This window comes from Eubalaena glacialis, chromosome 8 (genome assembly GCF_028564815.1).
Source record: "Eubalaena glacialis isolate mEubGla1 chromosome 8, mEubGla1.1.hap2.+ XY, whole genome shotgun sequence".
Lineage (NCBI taxonomy): Eukaryota > Metazoa > Chordata > Mammalia > Artiodactyla > Balaenidae > Eubalaena > Eubalaena glacialis.
In genome coordinates, this window is record NC_083723.1 from 113687418 (window position 1) to 113707290 (window position 19873).

At 38.9% G+C, this 19873-nt stretch overlaps 2 protein-coding genes across 2 annotated transcripts in view; both read right to left on the reverse strand.

Moving 5' to 3' along the window:
- Positions 1-147: 147 nt before the first annotated feature.
- The window catches only part of SVOPL (SVOP like), a 77513-nt gene continuing 57787 nt past the window's right edge, over positions 148-19873 (reverse strand). Inside the window, exons 15-16 of the mRNA XM_061198792.1 lie at positions 2937-3050; positions 148-626 (exon numbers count right to left, since the gene is read on the reverse strand). Of these exons, the coding sequence (XP_061054775.1) occupies positions 615-626; positions 2937-3050 (126 nt within the window). The 3' untranslated portion in view covers positions 148-614. The remainder of the gene's footprint in view (positions 627-2936; positions 3051-19873) is intronic.
- On the reverse strand, positions 6759-12863 carry LOC133097040 (nucleolar protein 56-like). The gene is made up of 3 exons (XM_061199024.1): positions 12819-12863; positions 10627-10749; positions 6759-7250 (listed from the first exon to the last, which is right to left on the reverse strand). The coding sequence occupies exons 1-3, from the start codon at positions 12861-12863 to the stop codon at positions 6759-6761; spliced, it is 660 nt and encodes a 219-aa protein (XP_061055007.1).

Here is a 19873-nt window from a genome sequence, read left to right on the forward strand (position 1 = left end):
CTCCTAGATACACTTTGCCAACTTTAATATGTATTTTATAAAAGTCCTCTATTGATCTCTTCCCTGAGACAATATATACAGCTAACCTACTGCATTCTCATGTGTCTTATTTTTCAAAAATACATAATCAATTTCTTAACTACCAAGTAGTGTACTGAAATTAAATCAGGTGTTTTTATTTTTTTAATTTATTTTTTTATAAATTTTTTAATTTATTTTTGGCTGTGTTGGGTCTTCATTGCTGTGCACAGGCTTTCTCTAGCTGTGGCGAGCAGGGGCTACTCTTCGTTGCGGTGCACGGGCTTCTCATTGCAGTGACTTCTCTTGTTGTGGAGCACGGGCTGTAGGTGCACAGGCTTCAGTAGTTGTGGCTCACAGGCTCTAGAGCACAGGCTCAGTAGTTGTAGCACAGGGGCTTAGTTGCTCCACAGCATGTGGGATCTTCCTGGACCAGGGCTTGAACTCGTGTCCCCTGCATTGGCAGGCGGATTCTTACCACTGTTCCACCAGGCAAGTCCAAAGCCAGGTGTTTTTAAATGTGCCACAGCTCTTCATGAAGATAAAAATATATTTTTCTTCTTTGGTAGACACGGGTTTTCAGGTCTTCATTTAATTCATTTAAGTTGCTGGAAAAAGAAGTAATTTATTAGATAATACATTTAATTTTTTAAAGTCTTCTCCATATTCAACTATCTGGCACTAAAAACTAGTAATAGAAGGTTCTTTAATACGCTTATAAGGAATTAAGGGTCTAACATTTACCTTTGTGTACCTGACAGTGCAATAGTACCTTTATAATTCAGTTATTCTAGTGCAATACAAACATCATTCAGGAAAAAAGTCACATTATAAATACTTCTTTCAAGAGTTTTTTGATTATTTACCAGGTTCATCAAAATAAAAGAGCTTTTTAGAGTCATTCTAAAGTGGAATTACTACTATTAAACTATTGACCAGGTTGGTTCATCCAAATTATTAGGGATGCTGTCTGTGCTGTTGAAAGTTAAATTTTTTGGCATGTTTGTTTTAAATATTTCTAGAAGTTTTATTGTATCAGTCACCAGACAGTTTCATATGTTAAGTGCTCACAACACTGAGATACACACAGACACCTTTTAAGATTTGCCCAAAGACATATAGCCATTGTGTGGCAGAGCCATCAAGGGCTACATGCCCATACAATTGTATTTATTGTATCCGCATGTTAAAGTGGTAGGGACTGATTAATGTCTTGTAAACATACATGCAAAATAATTTCACTACACTCCTAAAACCAAGTCCCAGTCAACAGAAGAGGGAATGGTCTTCGTAAGTGATTAGGGCTTGAATTGGAAATCCATAAAGCATGTGAGATGAGCCAGGTTTCATTTTATATGTATTGTTACTACTTTAAAAAAAAAAAAAGCCACCACCACAGAAAATTAGCATAAGATTTAGCATCACTTAATTTTGCAATCTAATTTAAATTCCAGTCCGACAGTATGTAGTGTGTTCCTTTATATGAGTTACTCAACTTTCCTTTGCCTTAGTTTCCTCATCTGTTTGAAGCATGTGACAATCCTTTCATTTAAGATTAAAAGGAATCATTTGAATCACCTAATTCAATCCCTGGCTTCAGGTATTCAATGAATGGGTCACCTTTCCAAGTAAGGAATCTAAACAAAGCCCTAAATTTATAATTACATAGGTTATCTAATCTGTGATTAAAATGAGTATTACCTTAAAGATTAAAATTTAGGGGGAAAATGGAATAACACATTTAGGATCTAGGGCAAGCAAAAAAACATTAAGACTGGTGTAAATCGGGTTTTTTTTGGTTTTGTTCCCCCCACCCCTTTACTCAGAAATACCTTCCAACTACTCACAGACATTAACAAGTGTCCATGGTTCACTATAAATAGGATATGGGAGAGAAGGCAAGCCACGTTCAGCCAAAGAAGCACGATGACTTCACAGTCCCATTTAGATGTGGCAGCTCAGATCGGACTACAGTTAACCCTTGAATAACGTGGGTTTGAATTTTGTGGGTCCACGTTTACATGGATTTTTTTCCAATTGTAAATACTCTAGTACTATACAATCCACGATCCGTGGTTGGTTGAATCCACAGATGCGAGTAACTGTGGATACCAAAGGCTGACTATAAGTTATACTGGCATTTTTGAAAGCCTGGAGGGTTGGTGCTTCTAACCCCCCTGCTGTTCAGTGGTCAACCGTGTACAGCTAACCCCAACTGTTCTCCCCCTTTCCCACGTGGGCGTGTGCACGCGCACACACACACACCCTTGCATACCAGCAACAAGCTTTTCATTTAAGGCAGGGAAACAACAGAGCCACCAGCTGTACTTTGAGATGGAGCCAACCTTAAGGGGGCTAGGAGAGGCCATCTCTGATACAACTTTGCCCCCGGGAGCATACCTTATACTTTTGGGATATCCTTTTTTATGCACTTTGTGTCTGTTAGTATTGGATGACAACTGGGCCAGCACAAAAGTTTTTGCCTCCAGTCTTACCATAGGCAGCTGATAAAATTGGGGGAAAGGTAGCTGGACCAACAGTAATGACCCTGTGATCCTAAGGGCAATGCAAATAGCTGTTTCTGATCCTCTGGTCACATTTAGCTCTGCAGCAATGCTTACAAACAGATAGAAAAGTGGGAAGGGTAGAAAGCTGAGGTATCAATAATATCATTCATCTTAGTCAACTTTTACAGGAAGGAAAGGTTTGAAGTGAATAATCGGTTTGCTGCTCAAAGTTATATGCAGGAACACTGGATACCCAGTTTTTCTACTGGAACCCGCTAAACAGATGTACCATTGTGTTAGCACAGACTTGGGCATCATCCTCTGCTTAAAAGAATTTCCATACTCCAAGCTTATTTCCTTTGGTCAAAAGGTGTTAGTTGAGAATGCTTAAGAGAGTCCTGCATCACTTACCTGTAGGGCCCGTCCTTTGGTCTCAATAGGGAGAGTAAATGCAGAAATGGCACACACAACACAGACAGATGAGAAAAGACACAAGGCTCCCAGAAATGATGCACCCATGAGAACCTGCAAAGCACAAGGAATGACTAAATAGATTGTGCCCCAGTCACTTTTAAACTGATTTTTATGCTAAAGGGAAAATAAGAATTCACTTCACCAACTACATAAACAAAGGGCTTTGCAGCTGTTCTGTAACTTGTACATTCCTGACATCCTAGGTCTATTATTTATTTGGGCCAAGCTACTGTAGGCAATTTTGTGCGACTCTTCCTTGAGCTGCGAGTGACATTAACATGCACTGGCCAAGTCAGACTTCTCCCTGCATTCACCCCTCAGGCTTCTCCAGAGCAACCCAGTACCTGGGGAAGATAGGAGAGCTACCTGTTTTCCTACCCCCTCTTCCATACCAATTCAGCTTGTTTAACTTGTAACCCTCTCCTTTCCTGCAGTACCCCCTCTGCTAAAAGTCTCCTTTCCCTCTTCAATTCTGACAAGATGAACCAGGAGGAAGTCTTTTGGGAATAGATGTAATCTCATGGTCTCTGAAATGATAACATGTCTTGTCTGTGTTCATGATGCTTCATGGGTCACAACCAATCAAAACTTACCGTAGAAAAAATGGACACCATTCTCATCCTGATACTGGTTAGTTTAGACCAGGGGTCCCCAACCCCTGGGCCACAGACCGGTACCGGTCCGCAGCCTGTTAGGAAGCAGGCCGCACAGCCGGAGGTGAGTGATGGGCAAGCGAGCGAAGCTTCATCTGCGCTCCCCATCGCTCGCATTACCGCCTGAGGCATCTCCCCCACCCACACCCCCATCCGTGGAAAACTGTCTTCCACAAAACCAGTCCCTGATGCCAAAAAGGTTGGGGACCACTGGTTTAGACACTCCATCTCACACATCAGCTTCCCTAGGACTTTGCCCAAAGTTAGCAAAAAGCCAAGCACATGGTAGTTGTCAACTAATCTCACAAGGATGGTTAACTGAAATGATTAAGGAACAACGAGGCTCTCTAGAGTCCCAGAATATTGCAGTTTGGAGACCTAGACACTAGTCTAGTCTTTGGTCTAGTCCAACCTCTTCACTTTACAGATAATCCTAGAGTAAGGAAGGGCTAAGTGACTACTTGTCCAAAGTCACAGATAGATCCCTGACACATAACAGGTCCCTACTGCTGTCACCACCGCTAAGGTTCCCCTAAGATACACAATTTGAGAGCCTATCCTGTGTATAAGGCCTGCTTGACCTTTTTGGTTTTTTTTTTTTTGTCTGCACCGCACGGCATGTGGGCTCTTAGTTCCCCAACCAGGGATCGAACCCACACCCCCTGCATTGGATGCACAGAGTCTTAACCACTGGACCACCAGGGAAGTCCGCCTATTTGCCTTCTAAAACAGTAAATCATCCCACTTGTCAGGCAAACAGAACCCATGATATTAACCACATTTACTATTTCGTAGTTGACCTAGCAAGTGATAGTTATTATTTTCTGATTTTATCTCCCAAAATAAAATATGTTACAATTTTCGCCAAACAGGAGTTTGGGAAACCAGGATGATAAAAGGGAAAAGGGGTAGAAACCAAAGGAGACCAGGCAGTCTGAACCATGACCAAATGATGCCACAGTTAGGCATGTGTCTAGATTCTGCCATTACTGCCACTTCTGTTTTGACACCAAAATTCTCACCACCACCAGGCTGAATTCTAAACTAGCTCTACTTCATATTCTTTGCACCAGATTCAAAGTCTGAAATGGTGTGAGAGCCTGATGGTTAAGTTTAGGTCATAAAACTTTGTGCTCTACCAACTAGGATCAGGGAGAGCAATTCCTTCATTTCTTTGGCTTCCCTAGAGGGGTTTAGAGCTCTGCTTCCTAGCAGGACTCTAGCGATCAAGTCAGTGTTACTGGATATTCTTTCAATAAATTCCTTTCTGGGATGTCCCTGGCAGTCCAGTGGTTAAGACTCCGCACTTCCACTGCACGGGGCACAGGTTCAATCCCTGGTGAGGGAACTAAGACCCTGTATGCTGCACAGCATGGCCAAAAATAAAATTAATTTAAAAAATAAAAAATTCCTTTCTGCCTAAGTTAACCAAAGTCAATTTCTATTGTTTGTAAGCAAGAACTCTGAGTAATACCTAATTATAAAAATCATCCGGCCAAAGAGAAAATGCAGATGGCTAACGGGCACATCTGCATGTTAGCAGGTGCTCAACATCGCTAATCAGGGAAATGCAAATCAAACCTACAATGAGATATCACCTCACACCTGTCAGAATGACTATAATCAAAAAGAACGCAAATAACATGTTGGCGAGGATGTGGAGAAAAGGGAACCTTTGTGCACTGTTGGTGAGAATGCAGCCACTGTGGAAAACAGTATGGAGATTTATCAGAAAACTAAAAAGAGAACTACCATATGACCCAGCAATTCCATTCCTGGGTATATATCCAAAAAAACCAAATAAACCAAAAACACTGAAAATCATCTGGGAATTTTGTTAAAATGCATATTTTCAGGCCCCACTCCAGATTCACTGTATCAAAAAACAGAGACCTGTAAATCTCTACTTCTAAAAATCAGCCCAGACCAGGGACAAAGAGGGATATTACACAATGATAAAAGGTTCAGTCCAACAAGAAAACACTCCTAAAGGTTTATACACCAAAGAGCTTCAAATTACATTCTTTCAGAAAAAACAAAGGAGAAACAAATCTACATATAGTTGGAGACTTCAATACCCCTCTCTCAATTGACAAACTACTAGACAGAAAATCAGCAGGATATAGAACTTTATGACACCATCAACCAACAGGATCTCATTGACATTTATAGAACACCCACCCAACCAACAGCAGAATACACATTCTTTTCTGCCCATGGAACATTCACCAAGATAGACCTCGTTCTGGGCCATAACATTAACCTCAAAGGATTTAAAAGAATTGAAATTATAGAATGTGTTCTCTGACTCAAATGCTATCAAAGCTAGAAATAAAGACAGGAAAATCTCCAAACACTTCTAAACAATCCACAGGTCAAAGAAGTCTCAAGAAAAATAAAAAATAACATTGAATGGAATGAAAATACAGCATATTAACTTTGCTGGACACAGATAAATAGGAACAAAAATAAAATACTTAGGAATGAACTTAAGAAATGTATTACATATATGACATACATATATGTCCCTACTAAGGGACATGAAAAATTGAATAAATTTGTTTAGTTCTTAGAAAAATGCAGTATTGTTTTAAAAAATGGTTCTCAAAGTAACTGTAGTAACTCTAATGGATTCTCAATCAAAATCCCAGTAGTATTTTTGAGTCAATCTGGGGGGAAAAACTGATTCTAAAGTTAATTTGAAAGCATTAACATGTCTAAAAAAATCAAGACACTTCTGAAAACATGTGCGGGTGAGGGAATCTGGGGAGGTTATTTGGCTAAGAGGCACTAAACAAAGTTTCAATCATTAGCAATATGATATCAGTGCCAAAATAGATCAGCAAAACAATGAGTCACAAAATAGATACAAGAATTTATGGAAATTTGGTTATTATAATAGGAGCATGTTAAATCAACTGAGAGGAGCCAGACAAAAGGATGATTAATGGCCTGGGAACAACCAGCTAAGCACTGTTTTCTTGCTTTGTTTGCTTGTTTTGTTTTGTTTTTGTTTTTATTGAGCTATAGGGGATGGGTTGGGAAATACATCTGCAAGTTATGCCCTACTAGGGAAATGTCCATTCTAATTTTCCTAGGAAAGGTTTCAGAGCTTTTTCTTTTTCTTGGAGCTGCTGCTCTTGCTGGCAGCAGCCTCTTCGGGTCCACTGCTGAGTGGCTCCTCCTTGGAAGAGAATTTCCTCTTTTGCCTGGGGACCTTCTTGTTTCCTGACTCTTCAGGGTCACTAACTGGTTCCTCTTTGGGGAAAGATTTCTTCTTCTTGCTAAGACTTCCACTGCCAGCTGTTTCCTCAAGATCACTACTAACCAGCTCCTCCTCAGAAAAAGATTTCTTTTTTTGGGGTTTGGAGAAGGAGACAGATGGGTCTTCCATTCCATTCTCCTGAGGAGCCTCCTGGGGCTTTTGCTTTTGCTTCTTTTTGGGTCTTTCACTTGTCTCCTCACACTCTTCCAGGGTCCTTCTGCTGTTTTCTGAAGGTGCCAGGGCAATTGCAGCCAGCCTTTTCTTTTCCTTCTTCAAGTGTTTCTTCTCCTGTTTCTCCAGCTTCCTAGTAATCTCGGCAGCCTTTTCCTCTGCCTGGCCAAAGAAAAGTGCTGAAAAGGCTTGAAGACCTCTGGTTCCCCAGTTCTCTCTCTTGGCTTTATTGAACCAGGCTCATTAAATCAGTTTGTTTTGTTGCTTTTTAAAGCTGGACCTTTACCTCAGGTCTTAAGCATAAGTAAATTGTGAATAAATCGAAGAATTTAATGTTTTAGATAAAACATTGAAAGCCTTTGAACTTTCAGTGTTTAAGAAACATTTTTAGAAATATGGATTAATGAAGGCCATTAAGCATGACCCAAAACACTAACTCCTTAAGTGAAAATAATTGGTAAGTTGACTACACAAAAATTTATATTTTGCATGCCAAAAACTTTGATAGTAACATCATAAGGCAAACCATGAACAATGAAAAAATATCTGTAGTATAATAATAAATAGCTAATGGCCTGAAGAAATGTTAGCAAATCCCATAAATAAGCAGTTTACCAAAAACATACAAATGGATAATAAACAGATGAAAGATGCTCAGCCTTACTAATAACGAAGTACAAATTAAGATGAGATATGATTTATCATCCACCATATCAAAAAAGGTTAAAAAAAGGGTTATTAGTGATGATGGAAAGAAACAGGGATGCTTGTTTAAGAGTGTGTTAATATTAATATATCAAGGAGTATATAAATTTTTTAAAAAGATCCATTGTAATTTAAAATATGTACACCCTTTGACCTCAAAATTATTCAGTAGGCTTTTTCTACATAAGAATGCTTTTCCTGGGCTTCGCTGGTGGCGCAGTGGTTAGGAATCCACCTGCCATGCAGGGGACACAGGTTTGAGCCCTGGTCTGGGAAGATCCCACATGCCGCGGAGCGACTAGGCCCGTGCACCACAACTACTGAGCCCGCGTGCCACAACTACCAAAGCCCGCGCGCCTAGAGCCCGTGCTCCGCAACAAGAGAAGGCACCGCAATGAGAAGCCAGCGCACCGCAACAAAGAGTAGCCCCCGCTCGCTGCAACTAGAGAAAGCCCGCACGCAGCAACAAAGACCCAATGCAGCCAAAAATAAAATAAATACAATAAATAAATTTATAAAATAAGAAAAAAAGAATGCTTTTCCTTAGACATACTCCGTGGTCATTCCCACATGACTCTGCCCTATTGTAGAGGCCCTCCCTAACCACCCTATATAGCAGACCACTCCCATCACCATCTCCTTCCCCTGTTTTATATGTGTTTATATCAGTAATCATATGGAACATGTTAGCAAACTGTCCCTTGTCTATTCTCCACTAGAATGTCACTTCAAAGAATCTGGGACCTGGGTTTTCACAGTATCCGGAACATAAGAGAGCTCAATGACTAACATAGTTGCACAGTTACAAAGTTGTGCGTGATGTTCAGTGCCCCTTTGTTTGTAAAAGCAGAGAGAAATAACATTAGAAACAACTTCATCAACAAGGTAATGGCTATCTAATTATACACATCCCTACAATGGAAATCTATGCACCTACATAAGAGAATGAGGTTGATCTCCACACACTAACATAAAATGATTATTAATGAGAAAAGGCAGTTGCAATATGTAGATATATATGTAGGTGTGTGTGGATAGACGGATGGATGGACAGGTTTGCATATGTGTATGTCTGAACATGGGCCTGTCCACATGTGTACGCACACACATGTGGATACATAGTGTAAAGAGGAGTCTGACTCCACTTGATGACTGCTGACAGCCTTTAAGCCTCACCCTTCCCTCTTCCCCTTGTACCCCAATTTCTGAACAAACTGATAAGAAAGCCTGGATGCTTCATCCTTTGATACTGGCAGGAGATTCAAACCACACAAGCCCCTGCCCTAGCATGGAAACCCACAAATCTGGCCGCAAGAAAAACCCCAGCCAATCTCCTTGCCTGCTCTCTCAGGCCATTTTGGATCTGCCTGAGAGGGCTACCCTGCTCTCCCAGAGATCTCAGCTATGTAATTAAACAATAAACCTTTCATACCCTCTTGGTGTGTGTATGTGACATCAGTCTTGACATCTGACCCCCAATTTTTTGGGGGGGTGGGGAGGAGTGGAGGGAAGTTCCATCTGTCTCTGCAGGTGACCATAACAGGTAGATATATAGATAGACTTACTTAATAAATGTCTACATCTATCTACATATTTACAAGCCTCTAGTATAATATGTATGTAATAAGTTTATAGATACACACATACAACTCTGGTATATTACTGATAATAACAGATATACCAAGAGAGACATAATATATATGCATAAAAAAGCATCTGGAAGAATATACCCCAAACCATTAAGACATACACTGGTGGTTATCTCTGGTGATAGAATTACAGAAAATTATTCCTTTCTCAGTTACACATTTCTGCGTTTGAAATTTTACAAGCAGGTAAGAGTACAAGATGGGGGCCTCATTGCTACAGCCCCATAGTACATGTTGAGGATTTTGGTCTTTATTGTTGAGGAATGGCAAGGGCAAGATGATAAAGAGTTTAAGCACAAGAACAATGTAAGATCCACACGGATGCGGTGAGGAAAATGAGTTGAAGGAGAGTAAGAGCATACAGAGGAGACCAGGCAGGACGCTACCTTAGCCATCCAGGGAAAGGTGATGGTAGTTCAAACCAGAGTGGTGCTGGTGGTGGAAAAGGAGATAAGATTAAGGATTCAGCATCTATTATTAGGATGTTAAATCCACATGGTTTGGGGACTGGCTATGATGATGAGAGAGAAGGGAACAGCAAAGGACAGTTCCAGGTTGGGTAGTGATGCCATGCACTGATGGAAACTGTGAAGAGGAGTGGGTTTGGGGAGAAATGTCATGATTTTAATATTGGACGTGGTGAATTTAAGGTGAGTTTGAGACATTCAAGCAGAAATGTTGAGGAGGTGAATGGATGTATGAATCGCAGCTCAGAAGAAAGGCCTATACTAGAGATATAAAGTTGGGGGTCATGAGCATATAGTTGGTGATGAAAATCATAAAAATGGGTGAAATCACCTAAGTGGAGAGTAAAATATGAAAAGATGAGGATCTAATATTGAGCAATAAGAATCCTCAGTGGGGGGGGGGGGCGGGGATGAACTGGGAGATTGGGATTGACATACATACATACACTAATTTGTATAAAATAGATAACTAATAACCTGCTGTATAAAAAAAATAAAGAATCCTCAATAATAAAGAAAGAGTAGAGGGAGGTGTACCACAGAGAGATTGAGAAAGAGAAGTGGAAGATGCAGGAGGAAGACCACAAAATGCAAGGTGATGATGCCGTAGGAAGGGGACAGAGCACGAGGGCGTGACCATCAGAACTGTATGTGAAGGAGAGGTCCCGCAAAATGGAGGGTTAAAACGACATTTGGATTTAGAGACGTGGCGCTCACAGAGACCTTATCAAGCACTTTGTTGGAGTCAGGAAGGCTGCAGCCAGTTGGAGCGGGTGGACAAGTGAGTGGGGGGAAGGAAATGAGGACAGCGAGGAGGAAGAACTCTTTTACGTAGTTTGACTGGAAAGAAGAGGAAAGAGTGAGTCAATGGAGTTCACAGTACGGTTTGTCAGCTATGGAATCTTAACATTAACATGCTGACCAGAAGGATTCAACACGGAGGGATAGATTGAAATCACAGGACAGATACAATGATAAACCTGAAAGACTCAAAGAGACTCAAATGAAAACCCATCAGAATGAGTTCAGTAAGCTGGCGGTTTGAAAATCAATAGACAAAAAACTTAATAGCCTCTCTAAATACAAATAACTAGTTAGAATGTTAGACTAGAAGTTATAATGAAAGAAAATCATCTATTTGCAATAACAATGAAAAGCCTTAAAATGCCTAAGAATAAACTTAACAAGATGTGCAGGATCTATTTGAAGAAAACAATAAAATCCCAGCAAGGAACACAGAAGAAACATTGAACAAATGGAGAGAAGAACCTTGTTCTTATATGGGAAGACAACACTGAGAAAAAAAGTCAATTTTTCCTAAATTAACGGATACATTTAATGACTTAACAATTAAAATCTTAATAGGATTTCGGCAGACAAGGGAGGCACATTGCAAACAAATGATTCTAAATCTTATCTGAGAAAGAATAGCAATGAGGTGGAGCTTACACAACCAGTTTTGAAAATGTACTATAAACCCCATCTGACTAATGAAAAGAATATGACAATGACGAAACCACACAGATCAATGGACTAAAATAGCAAGGCTAGAAATAGACCAAGTGATTGTGGAAATATAAAGCAGACATTTCTAATCCATGAGTAAAAATATAGGTAAATAAATGAAATAAATAGTTAAATAAATAAATAGTGTAAGGACAACTGGCCTGCCATATAGGAAATCATAAAGCTGTTTCCTGCATTAGACCTCACACTTCGATACTATGATGGCCTGAAAGAGGGCACATCAGGGATTTCTGGGTCAGAATTTGGGATGCATTTCACTTTGAGAAAATTGATTAAGTTGTACACTTATGATTTGGCCACTTGTATATGTATGTCATATTTCAATAAAAAGTTTGCACACCTTTTCCCCCCAAAAAAGACAAGGCCAGAGAAGGACCGGAAGAAAAGAGATGTGTATTCTCAGAATTCTAATCATAGAACCCAGAATATTGATAAATTTGAGTGTCTATGAACTCTAAGTTTCCGTACAGAAAAAGAGGACCATAAACAAGAAGGAAAGACAAACAAAAAGTTGGGAGGAACATTTGCACTATGTCAGGAAAATGATTAAAATCCTTTATATATATGAAGGACTCTCACAAATCAATGTATTAAAGACCGAATTGAAAAATGGACAAGGACCTGAGTGAACAAGCTAAAAAAGATAGATAGCCAGTTAAAATATGAAAAGAACATTCAGTTCCATTCCTAATCGAAGAAACGTGAATTACAATATCAAAGAGATATCATTTATTGCCAGTAAGATTGGCAAAGGTGAAAAAGACAAACAAAACTAGTTGGCCAGTATGTGAAGCAGAGAGGCCTAACACATTGGTACAACCTTCCCAAAGAGAATTTTAGCACAATGTATCAAAATGGAAAATGAGCAGATCCCCTGACCTACCAATCCAATTTCTAGGAATTATCCTAAAGAGATAATTGCATAGTTGGATAAAAATGTAAGCACAAGGGTGCTTATAACTGTTGTTTATAATAGACAAATATCAAATCGTCTAGACATTTAACAATACAAAACTGACAAAGTTCTTGAAAGTAATTTTTGGAGTATACATATGACATTTTTTGGCATGAAAAAGGGCTTGACTTTTATTTTTATCAACATGAAAAATGTCTGTAACATATTGTTGCATGCCAAAAGCAGGCTATAAAAAGTCCATGAAGGTTTGGGTTCAAGATGAACCCATCTCCTCTCACGGACACACTGAATCTACAGCTACATACAAAATAATATCCTCTGAAAGAAACCCCAAAACTAGCTGAGTGACTCCTACACATCGGGCAAAGAAAAAAACCCCTCATCAAAATGGATGGAAGAGGCTGAGACACAATCTTACCATGAACTCACCCCCAGTTCAGTGACCCACAAAAAGAGGGGAACTCACAACCTTGAGCTTCTCCATGAGGAGTGATGGGTTCAAAGCCCACATCTGCACCACAACTTTTAAGACCTGCACCTGAGATGAACCCACAAAACACCTAGTTTTGAAAGCCAAGAAGGCTTGCATCCACAACAACAAGACAAGGCTACAGCAAACTGAGCATTGTCCTTAGAGGGCTCCCAGGGACTCACGTGGCTACCCACCTGGGGCCCAGTGCAGAGTCAGCCCACTGAAACACATCCAGTCTTTCTGTGAAAGAGGCTTATTTGCTTATTTTAAACCATCACCTTGTGGGGCAGGCATCTACTGAAATACTCTGCAAAGATGAAGGCTGGCAGGTGCCATCTTTGTGCTGTCCCTCTGCCTTGCTCCAAATCTCTGGTATCTCCCAAAAAGGAGCTTGTGTACATGTATGGTGTCCCAATTTTTGTGGCTACTGCCCAGGGAACACCCCTTGATTGCCTGGCTCTGGTGGCCAGCAGGGTTTATGTTTATGGGTCCCACAAGACTGTAACAGAGAAAGAGTTCTTAACTACCTACACCCCAGGGCACAGCAGCAGAGAGCCAGCAGACTGAAACACCTTCTTTCTGGGAAAGAGGCCTGTAAGCTTATCTTCATAGCTGCAACCTGGGTGGCAGGCTTCTAATTAAACACACATCTAGGGACCAACTATAATCCTCTCCAGAGGCCAGAAGACTGGCTGGTGCCATCTTCCTGCTCTCCCTCTGCCCACTCCAAAAGTAGTAAAAATAACTATAACTACAATAATGTGTTAATGGATACACAAGATAAAAATATGTAAATTGTGATATCAAAAACAAAGTGTGGGTGGGGAGTAAAAATGTAGAGTTTTAGAAAGCATTTGAACTGGAGCTGCTATCAAATCAACTGTTGTATCTCTAAAATGTCTTATGTAAGTCTCATGGTAGCCACAAAGCAAAAACCTAGAGTAGATACACAAAAGAGAAAGAGAAAGGAATCCAAGCATAGCATGACAGAAAATTGTCAAATCACAAAGGGAGAGCAAGACAAAAAGAAATGAACCAAGGAACAAAGACAGAAAACAGAGAAATGGCAATAAGTATATACCTATCAATACTTATTTTAACTGTAAAAGGACTAAATTCTCCAATCAAAAGACAGAGTGGAAGCCTCTTGGATTGCCTCAACCACCAGAGGGCAGACAGCAGAAGCAAGAAAAACTATAATCCTGCAGCCTGTGGAACAAAAACCACATTCACAGAAAGATAGACAAGATGAAAAGGCAGAGGGCTATATACCAGATGAAGGAACAAGATAAAACCCCAGAAAAACAACTAAATGAAGTGGAGATAGGCAACCTTCCAGAAAAAGAATACAGAATAATGATAGTGAAGATGATCCAGGACCTCGGAATAAGAATGGAGGCAAAGATCGAGAAGATGCAAGAAATGTTTAACAAAGACCTAGAAGAATTAAAGAACAAACAAACAGAGATGAACAATACACTAACTGAATTGAAAACTACACTAGAAGGAATCAATAGCAGAATAACTGAGGCAGAAGAACGGATAAGTGACCTGGAAGACAGAATGGTGGAATTCACTGCTGCGGAACAGACTAAAGAAAAAAGAATGAAAAGAAATGGAGACAGCCTAAGAGACCTCTGGGACAACATTAAACGCAACAACATTCACATTATAGGGGTCCCAGAAGGAGAAGAGAGAGAGAAAGGACCCGAGAAAATATGTGAAGAGATTATAGTCGAAAACTTCCCTAACATGGGAAAGGAAATAGCCACCCAAGTCCAGGAAGCGTAGCGAGTCCCATACAGGATAAACCCAAGGAGAAACATGCCGAGACACATAGTAATCAAATTGGCAAAAATTAAAGACAAAGAAAAATTATTGAAAGCAGCAAGGGAAAAACGACAAATAACATACAAGGGAACTCCCATAAGGTTAACAGCTGATTTCTCAGCAGAAACTCTACAAGCCAGAAGGGAGTGGCATGATATACTTAAAGTGATGAAAGGGAAGAACCTACAACCAAGATTACTCTACCCAGCAAGGATCTCATTCAGATTTGATGGAGAAATCAAAAGCTTTACAGACAAGCAAAAGCTAAGAGAATTCAGCACCACCAAACCAGCTCTACAACAAATGCTAAAGGAACTTCTCTAAGTGGGAAACACAAGAGAAGAAAAGGACATACAAAAACAAACCCAAAACAACTAAGAAAATGATCATAGGAACATACATATCGATAATTACCTTAAATGTGAATGGATTAAATGCTCCAACCAAAAGACACAGGCTTGCTGAATGGATACAAAAACAAGACCCATATATATGCTGTCTACAAGAGACCCACTTCAGACCTAGGGACACATACAGACTGAGAGTGAGGGGATGGAAAAAGATATTCCATGCAAATGGAAATCAAAAGAAAGCTAGAGTAGCTATACTCATATCAGATAAAATAGACTTTAAAATAAAGAATGTTACAAGAGACAAGGAAGGACACTACATAATGATCAAGGGATCAATCCAAGAAGAAGATATAACAATTATAAATATATATGCACCCAACATAGGAGCACCTCAATACATAAGGCAACTGCTAACAGCTATAAAAGAGGAAATCGACAGTAACACAATAATAGTGGGGGACTTTAACACCTCACTTACACCAATGGACAGATCATCCAAAATGAAAATAAATAAGCAAACAGAAGCTTTAAATGACACAATAGACCAGATAGATTTAATTGATATTTATAGGACATTCCATCCAAAAACAGCAGATTACACTTTCTTCTCAAGTGCACATGGAACATTCTCCAGGATAGATCACATCTTGGGTCACAAATCGAGCCTCAGTAAATTTAAGAAAATTGAAATCATATCAAGCATCTTTTCTGACCACAACGCTATGAGATTAGAAATGAATTACAGGGAAAAAAAGGTAAAAAACACAAACACATGGAGGCTAAACAATACGTTACTAAATAACCAAGAAATCACTGAAGAAATCAAAGAGGAAATCAAAAAATACCTAGAGACAAATGACAATGAAAACACGATGATCCAAAACCTATGGGATGCAGCAACAGCAGTTCTAAGAGCGAAGTTTATAGCTATACAAGCCTACCTCAAGAAACAAGAAAAATCTCAAGTAAACAATCTAACCTTGCACCTAAAGGAACTACAGAAAGAAGAACAAACAAAACCCAAAGTTAGCAGAAGGAAAGAAATCATAAAGATCAGAGCAGAAATAAATGAAATAGAAACAAAGAAAACAATAGCAAAGATCAATAAAACTAAAAGCTGGTTCTCTGAGAAGATAAACAAAATTGATAAACCATTTGCCAGACTCATCAAGAAAAAGAGGGAGAGGACTCAAATCAATAAAATTAGAAATGAAAAAGAAGAAGTTACAACAGACACTGCAGAAATACAAAGCATCCTAAGAGACTACTACAAGCAACTGTATGCCAATAAAATGGACAACCTGGAAGAAATGGACAAATTCTTAGAAAGGTATAACCTTCCAAGACTGAACCAGGAAGAAGCAGAAAATATGAACAGACCAATCACAAGTAATGAAATTGAAACTGTGATTAAAAATCTTCCAACAAACAAAAGTCCAGGACCAGATGGCTTCACAGGTGAATTCTAGCAAACATTTAGAGAAGAGCTAACACCCATCCTTCTCAAACTCTTCCAAAAAATTGCAGAGGAAGGAACACTCCCAAACTCATTCTATGAGGCCACCATCACCCTGATACCAAAACCAGACAAAGATACTACAAAAAAAGAAAATTACAGACCAATATCAACAGATGAATACAGATGCAAAAATCCTCAACAAAATACTAGCAAACAGAATCCAACAGCACATTAAAAGGATCATACACCACGATCAAGTGGGATTTATCCCAGGGATGCAAGGATTCTTCAATATACGCAAATCAATCAATGTGATACACCATCTTAACAAATTGAAGAATAAAAACCATATGATCATCTCAATAGATGCAGAAAAAGCTTTTGACAAAATTCAACACCCATTTATGATAAAAACTCTCCAGAAAGTGGGCATAGAGGGAAACTACCTCAACATAATAAAGGCCATATATGACAAACCCACAGAAAACATCATTCTCAATGGTGAAAAACTGGAAGCATTTCCTCTAAGATCAGGAACGAGACAAGGATGTCCACTCTCACCACTATTATTCAACATAGTTTTGGAAGTCCTAGCCACGGCAATCAGAGAAGAAAAAGAAATAAAAGGAATACAAATTGGAAAAGAAGAAGTAAAACTGTCACTGTTTGCAGATGACATGATATTATATATAGGGAATCCTAAAGATGCCACCAGAAAACTACTAGAGCTAATCAATGAATTTGGTAAAGTTGCAGGATACAAAATTAATGCACAGAAATCTCTTGCATTTATATACACTAATGATGAAAAATCTGAAAGAGAAATTATGGAAACACTCCCATTTACCATTGCAACAAAAAGAATAAAATACCTAGGAATAAACCTACCTAGGGAGACAAAAGACCTGTATGCAGAAAACTATAAGACACTGATGAAAGAAATTAAAGATGATACCAACAGGTGGAGAGATATACCATGTTCTTGGATTGGAAGAATCAATATTGTGAAAATGACTCTACTACCCAAAGCAATCTACAGATTCAATGCAATCCCTATTAAATTACCAATGGCATTTTTTACGGAACTAGAACAAATCATCTTAAAATTTGTTTGGAGACACAAAAGACCCCGAATAGCCAAAGCAGTCTTGAGGGAAAAAAAACGGAGCTGGAGGAATCAGACTCCCTGACTTCAGACTATACTACAAAGCTACAGTAATCAAGACAATATGGTACTGGCACAAAAACAGAAATATAGATCAATGGAACAAGATAGAAAGCGCAGAGTTAAACCCACACACCTATGGTCAACTAATCTATGACAAAGGAGGCAAAGATATACAATGGAGAAAAGACAGTCTCTTCAATAAGTGGTGTTGGGAAAACTGGACAGCTACATGTAAAAGAATGAAATTAGAACACTTCCTAACACCATACACAAAAATAAACTCAAAATGGATTCGAGACCTAAATGTAAGACCGGACACTATAAAACTCTTAGAGGAAAACATAGGAAGAACACTCTTTGACATAAATCACAGCAAGATCTTTTTTGACCCACCTCCTAGAGTAATGGAAATAAAACCAAAAATAAACAAGTGGGACCTAATGAAACTTCAAAGCTTTTGCACAGCAAAGGAAACCACAAACAAGATGAAAAGACAACCCTCAGAATGGGAGAAAATATCTGCAAACGAATCAACGGACAAAGGATTAATCTCCAAAATCTATAAACAGCTCATTCAGCTCAATATTAAAGAAACAAACAACCCAATCCAAAAATGGGAGGAAGACCTAAATAGACATTTCTCCAAAGAAGACATACAGATGGCCAAGAAGCACATGAAAAGCTGCTCAACATCACTAATTATTAGAGAAATGCAAATCAAAACTACAATGAGGTATCACCTCACACCAGTTAGAATGGGCATCATCAGAAAACCTACAAACAACAAATGCTGGAGAGGGTGTGGAGAAAAGGGAACCCTCTTGCACTGTTGGTGGGAATGTAAACTGATACAGCCACTATGGAGAACAGTATGGAGGTTCCTTAAAAAACTAAAAATAGATTTACCATATGATCCAGCAATCCCACTACTGGGCATATACCCAGAGAAAACCATAATTCAAAAAGACACATGCACCCCAATGTTCATTGCAGCACTATTTACAATAGCCAGGACATGGAAGCAACCTAAATGCCCATCGACAGACGAATGGATAAAGAAGATGTGGTACATATATACAATGGAATATTACTCAGTCATAAAAAGGAACGAAATTGAGTCATTTGTTGAGACATGGATGGATCTAGAGACTGTCATACAGAGTGAAGTAAGTCAGAAAGAGAAAAACAAATATCGTATATTAACGCATGTATGTGGAACCTAGAAAAATGGTACAGATGAGCCGGTTTGCAGGGCAGAAGTTGAGACACAGATGTAGAGAACAGACATATGGACACCAAGGGGGGAAAACCGTGGTGGGGTGGGGATGGTGGTATGCTGAATTGGGCAATTGGGATTGACATGTATACACCGATGTGTATAAAATTGATGACTAATAAGAACCTGCAGTATAAACAAACAAACAAACAAAACAACTAATACTAAACTTTCATTGGGTTATCTGTATGGAAATATGTTAATATAAATGTTTCAGATATTACGTGAAATTTCTAAAAATCTTATATGTTCTGGTATAATGTTATAAGTCATAATTCTAGTTATTACTTTAAAATGTATATCTCAGAAATAACTAAATTTCCTTGTCAATTGCACTATTATGAACTTTCATCAAATCTTTAACCGTGGTCATTTTTAAGTCTTTTTTCATTTACAGACAGTTCTGGGTGTACTCTGATGCTTTTGCAAATATGTCCCTATAAAAGGGTTTCATCTTCAAGGAACTCATAGAAAAACTCTGACAAGTACAGGTTTCTGGTAACTGTACTGCTGAACTGAATGAATAAGCATTTTCAGAACTCTAATGAAAAACTGATGAATTCATAAAAGTGCTAACAAAAGATCAAGATGAAAAAAAATTAATTACATGGGACTGAGTGAACTGATGAGGATGATTATAATTTTTGTGACTTTCTGTTTGAATTAAAAAAAAAAATCCCACAAGGACTCAGAGGCAAAGAATATACAAATCAATTTTCACTGCAAAGTAAAGGAGCTGTTACAGTGGAGGATTACTGGACTGAATGTCAATATTATGACATAGTATGAGTATGTTTCGTGTTTGGTAATTGCAATCATTGTTGCTTTTGTTGTGGTCATCCACTTACAATGCTTGGTGTCAGTCTATTTATCTCTTGTAAAAATAAAATACACTGTGTGTGTGTGAAAAAAAAAAAGACAGAGTGACAATGGATTTTTCAAAAAATAACAAGACCCATCTAT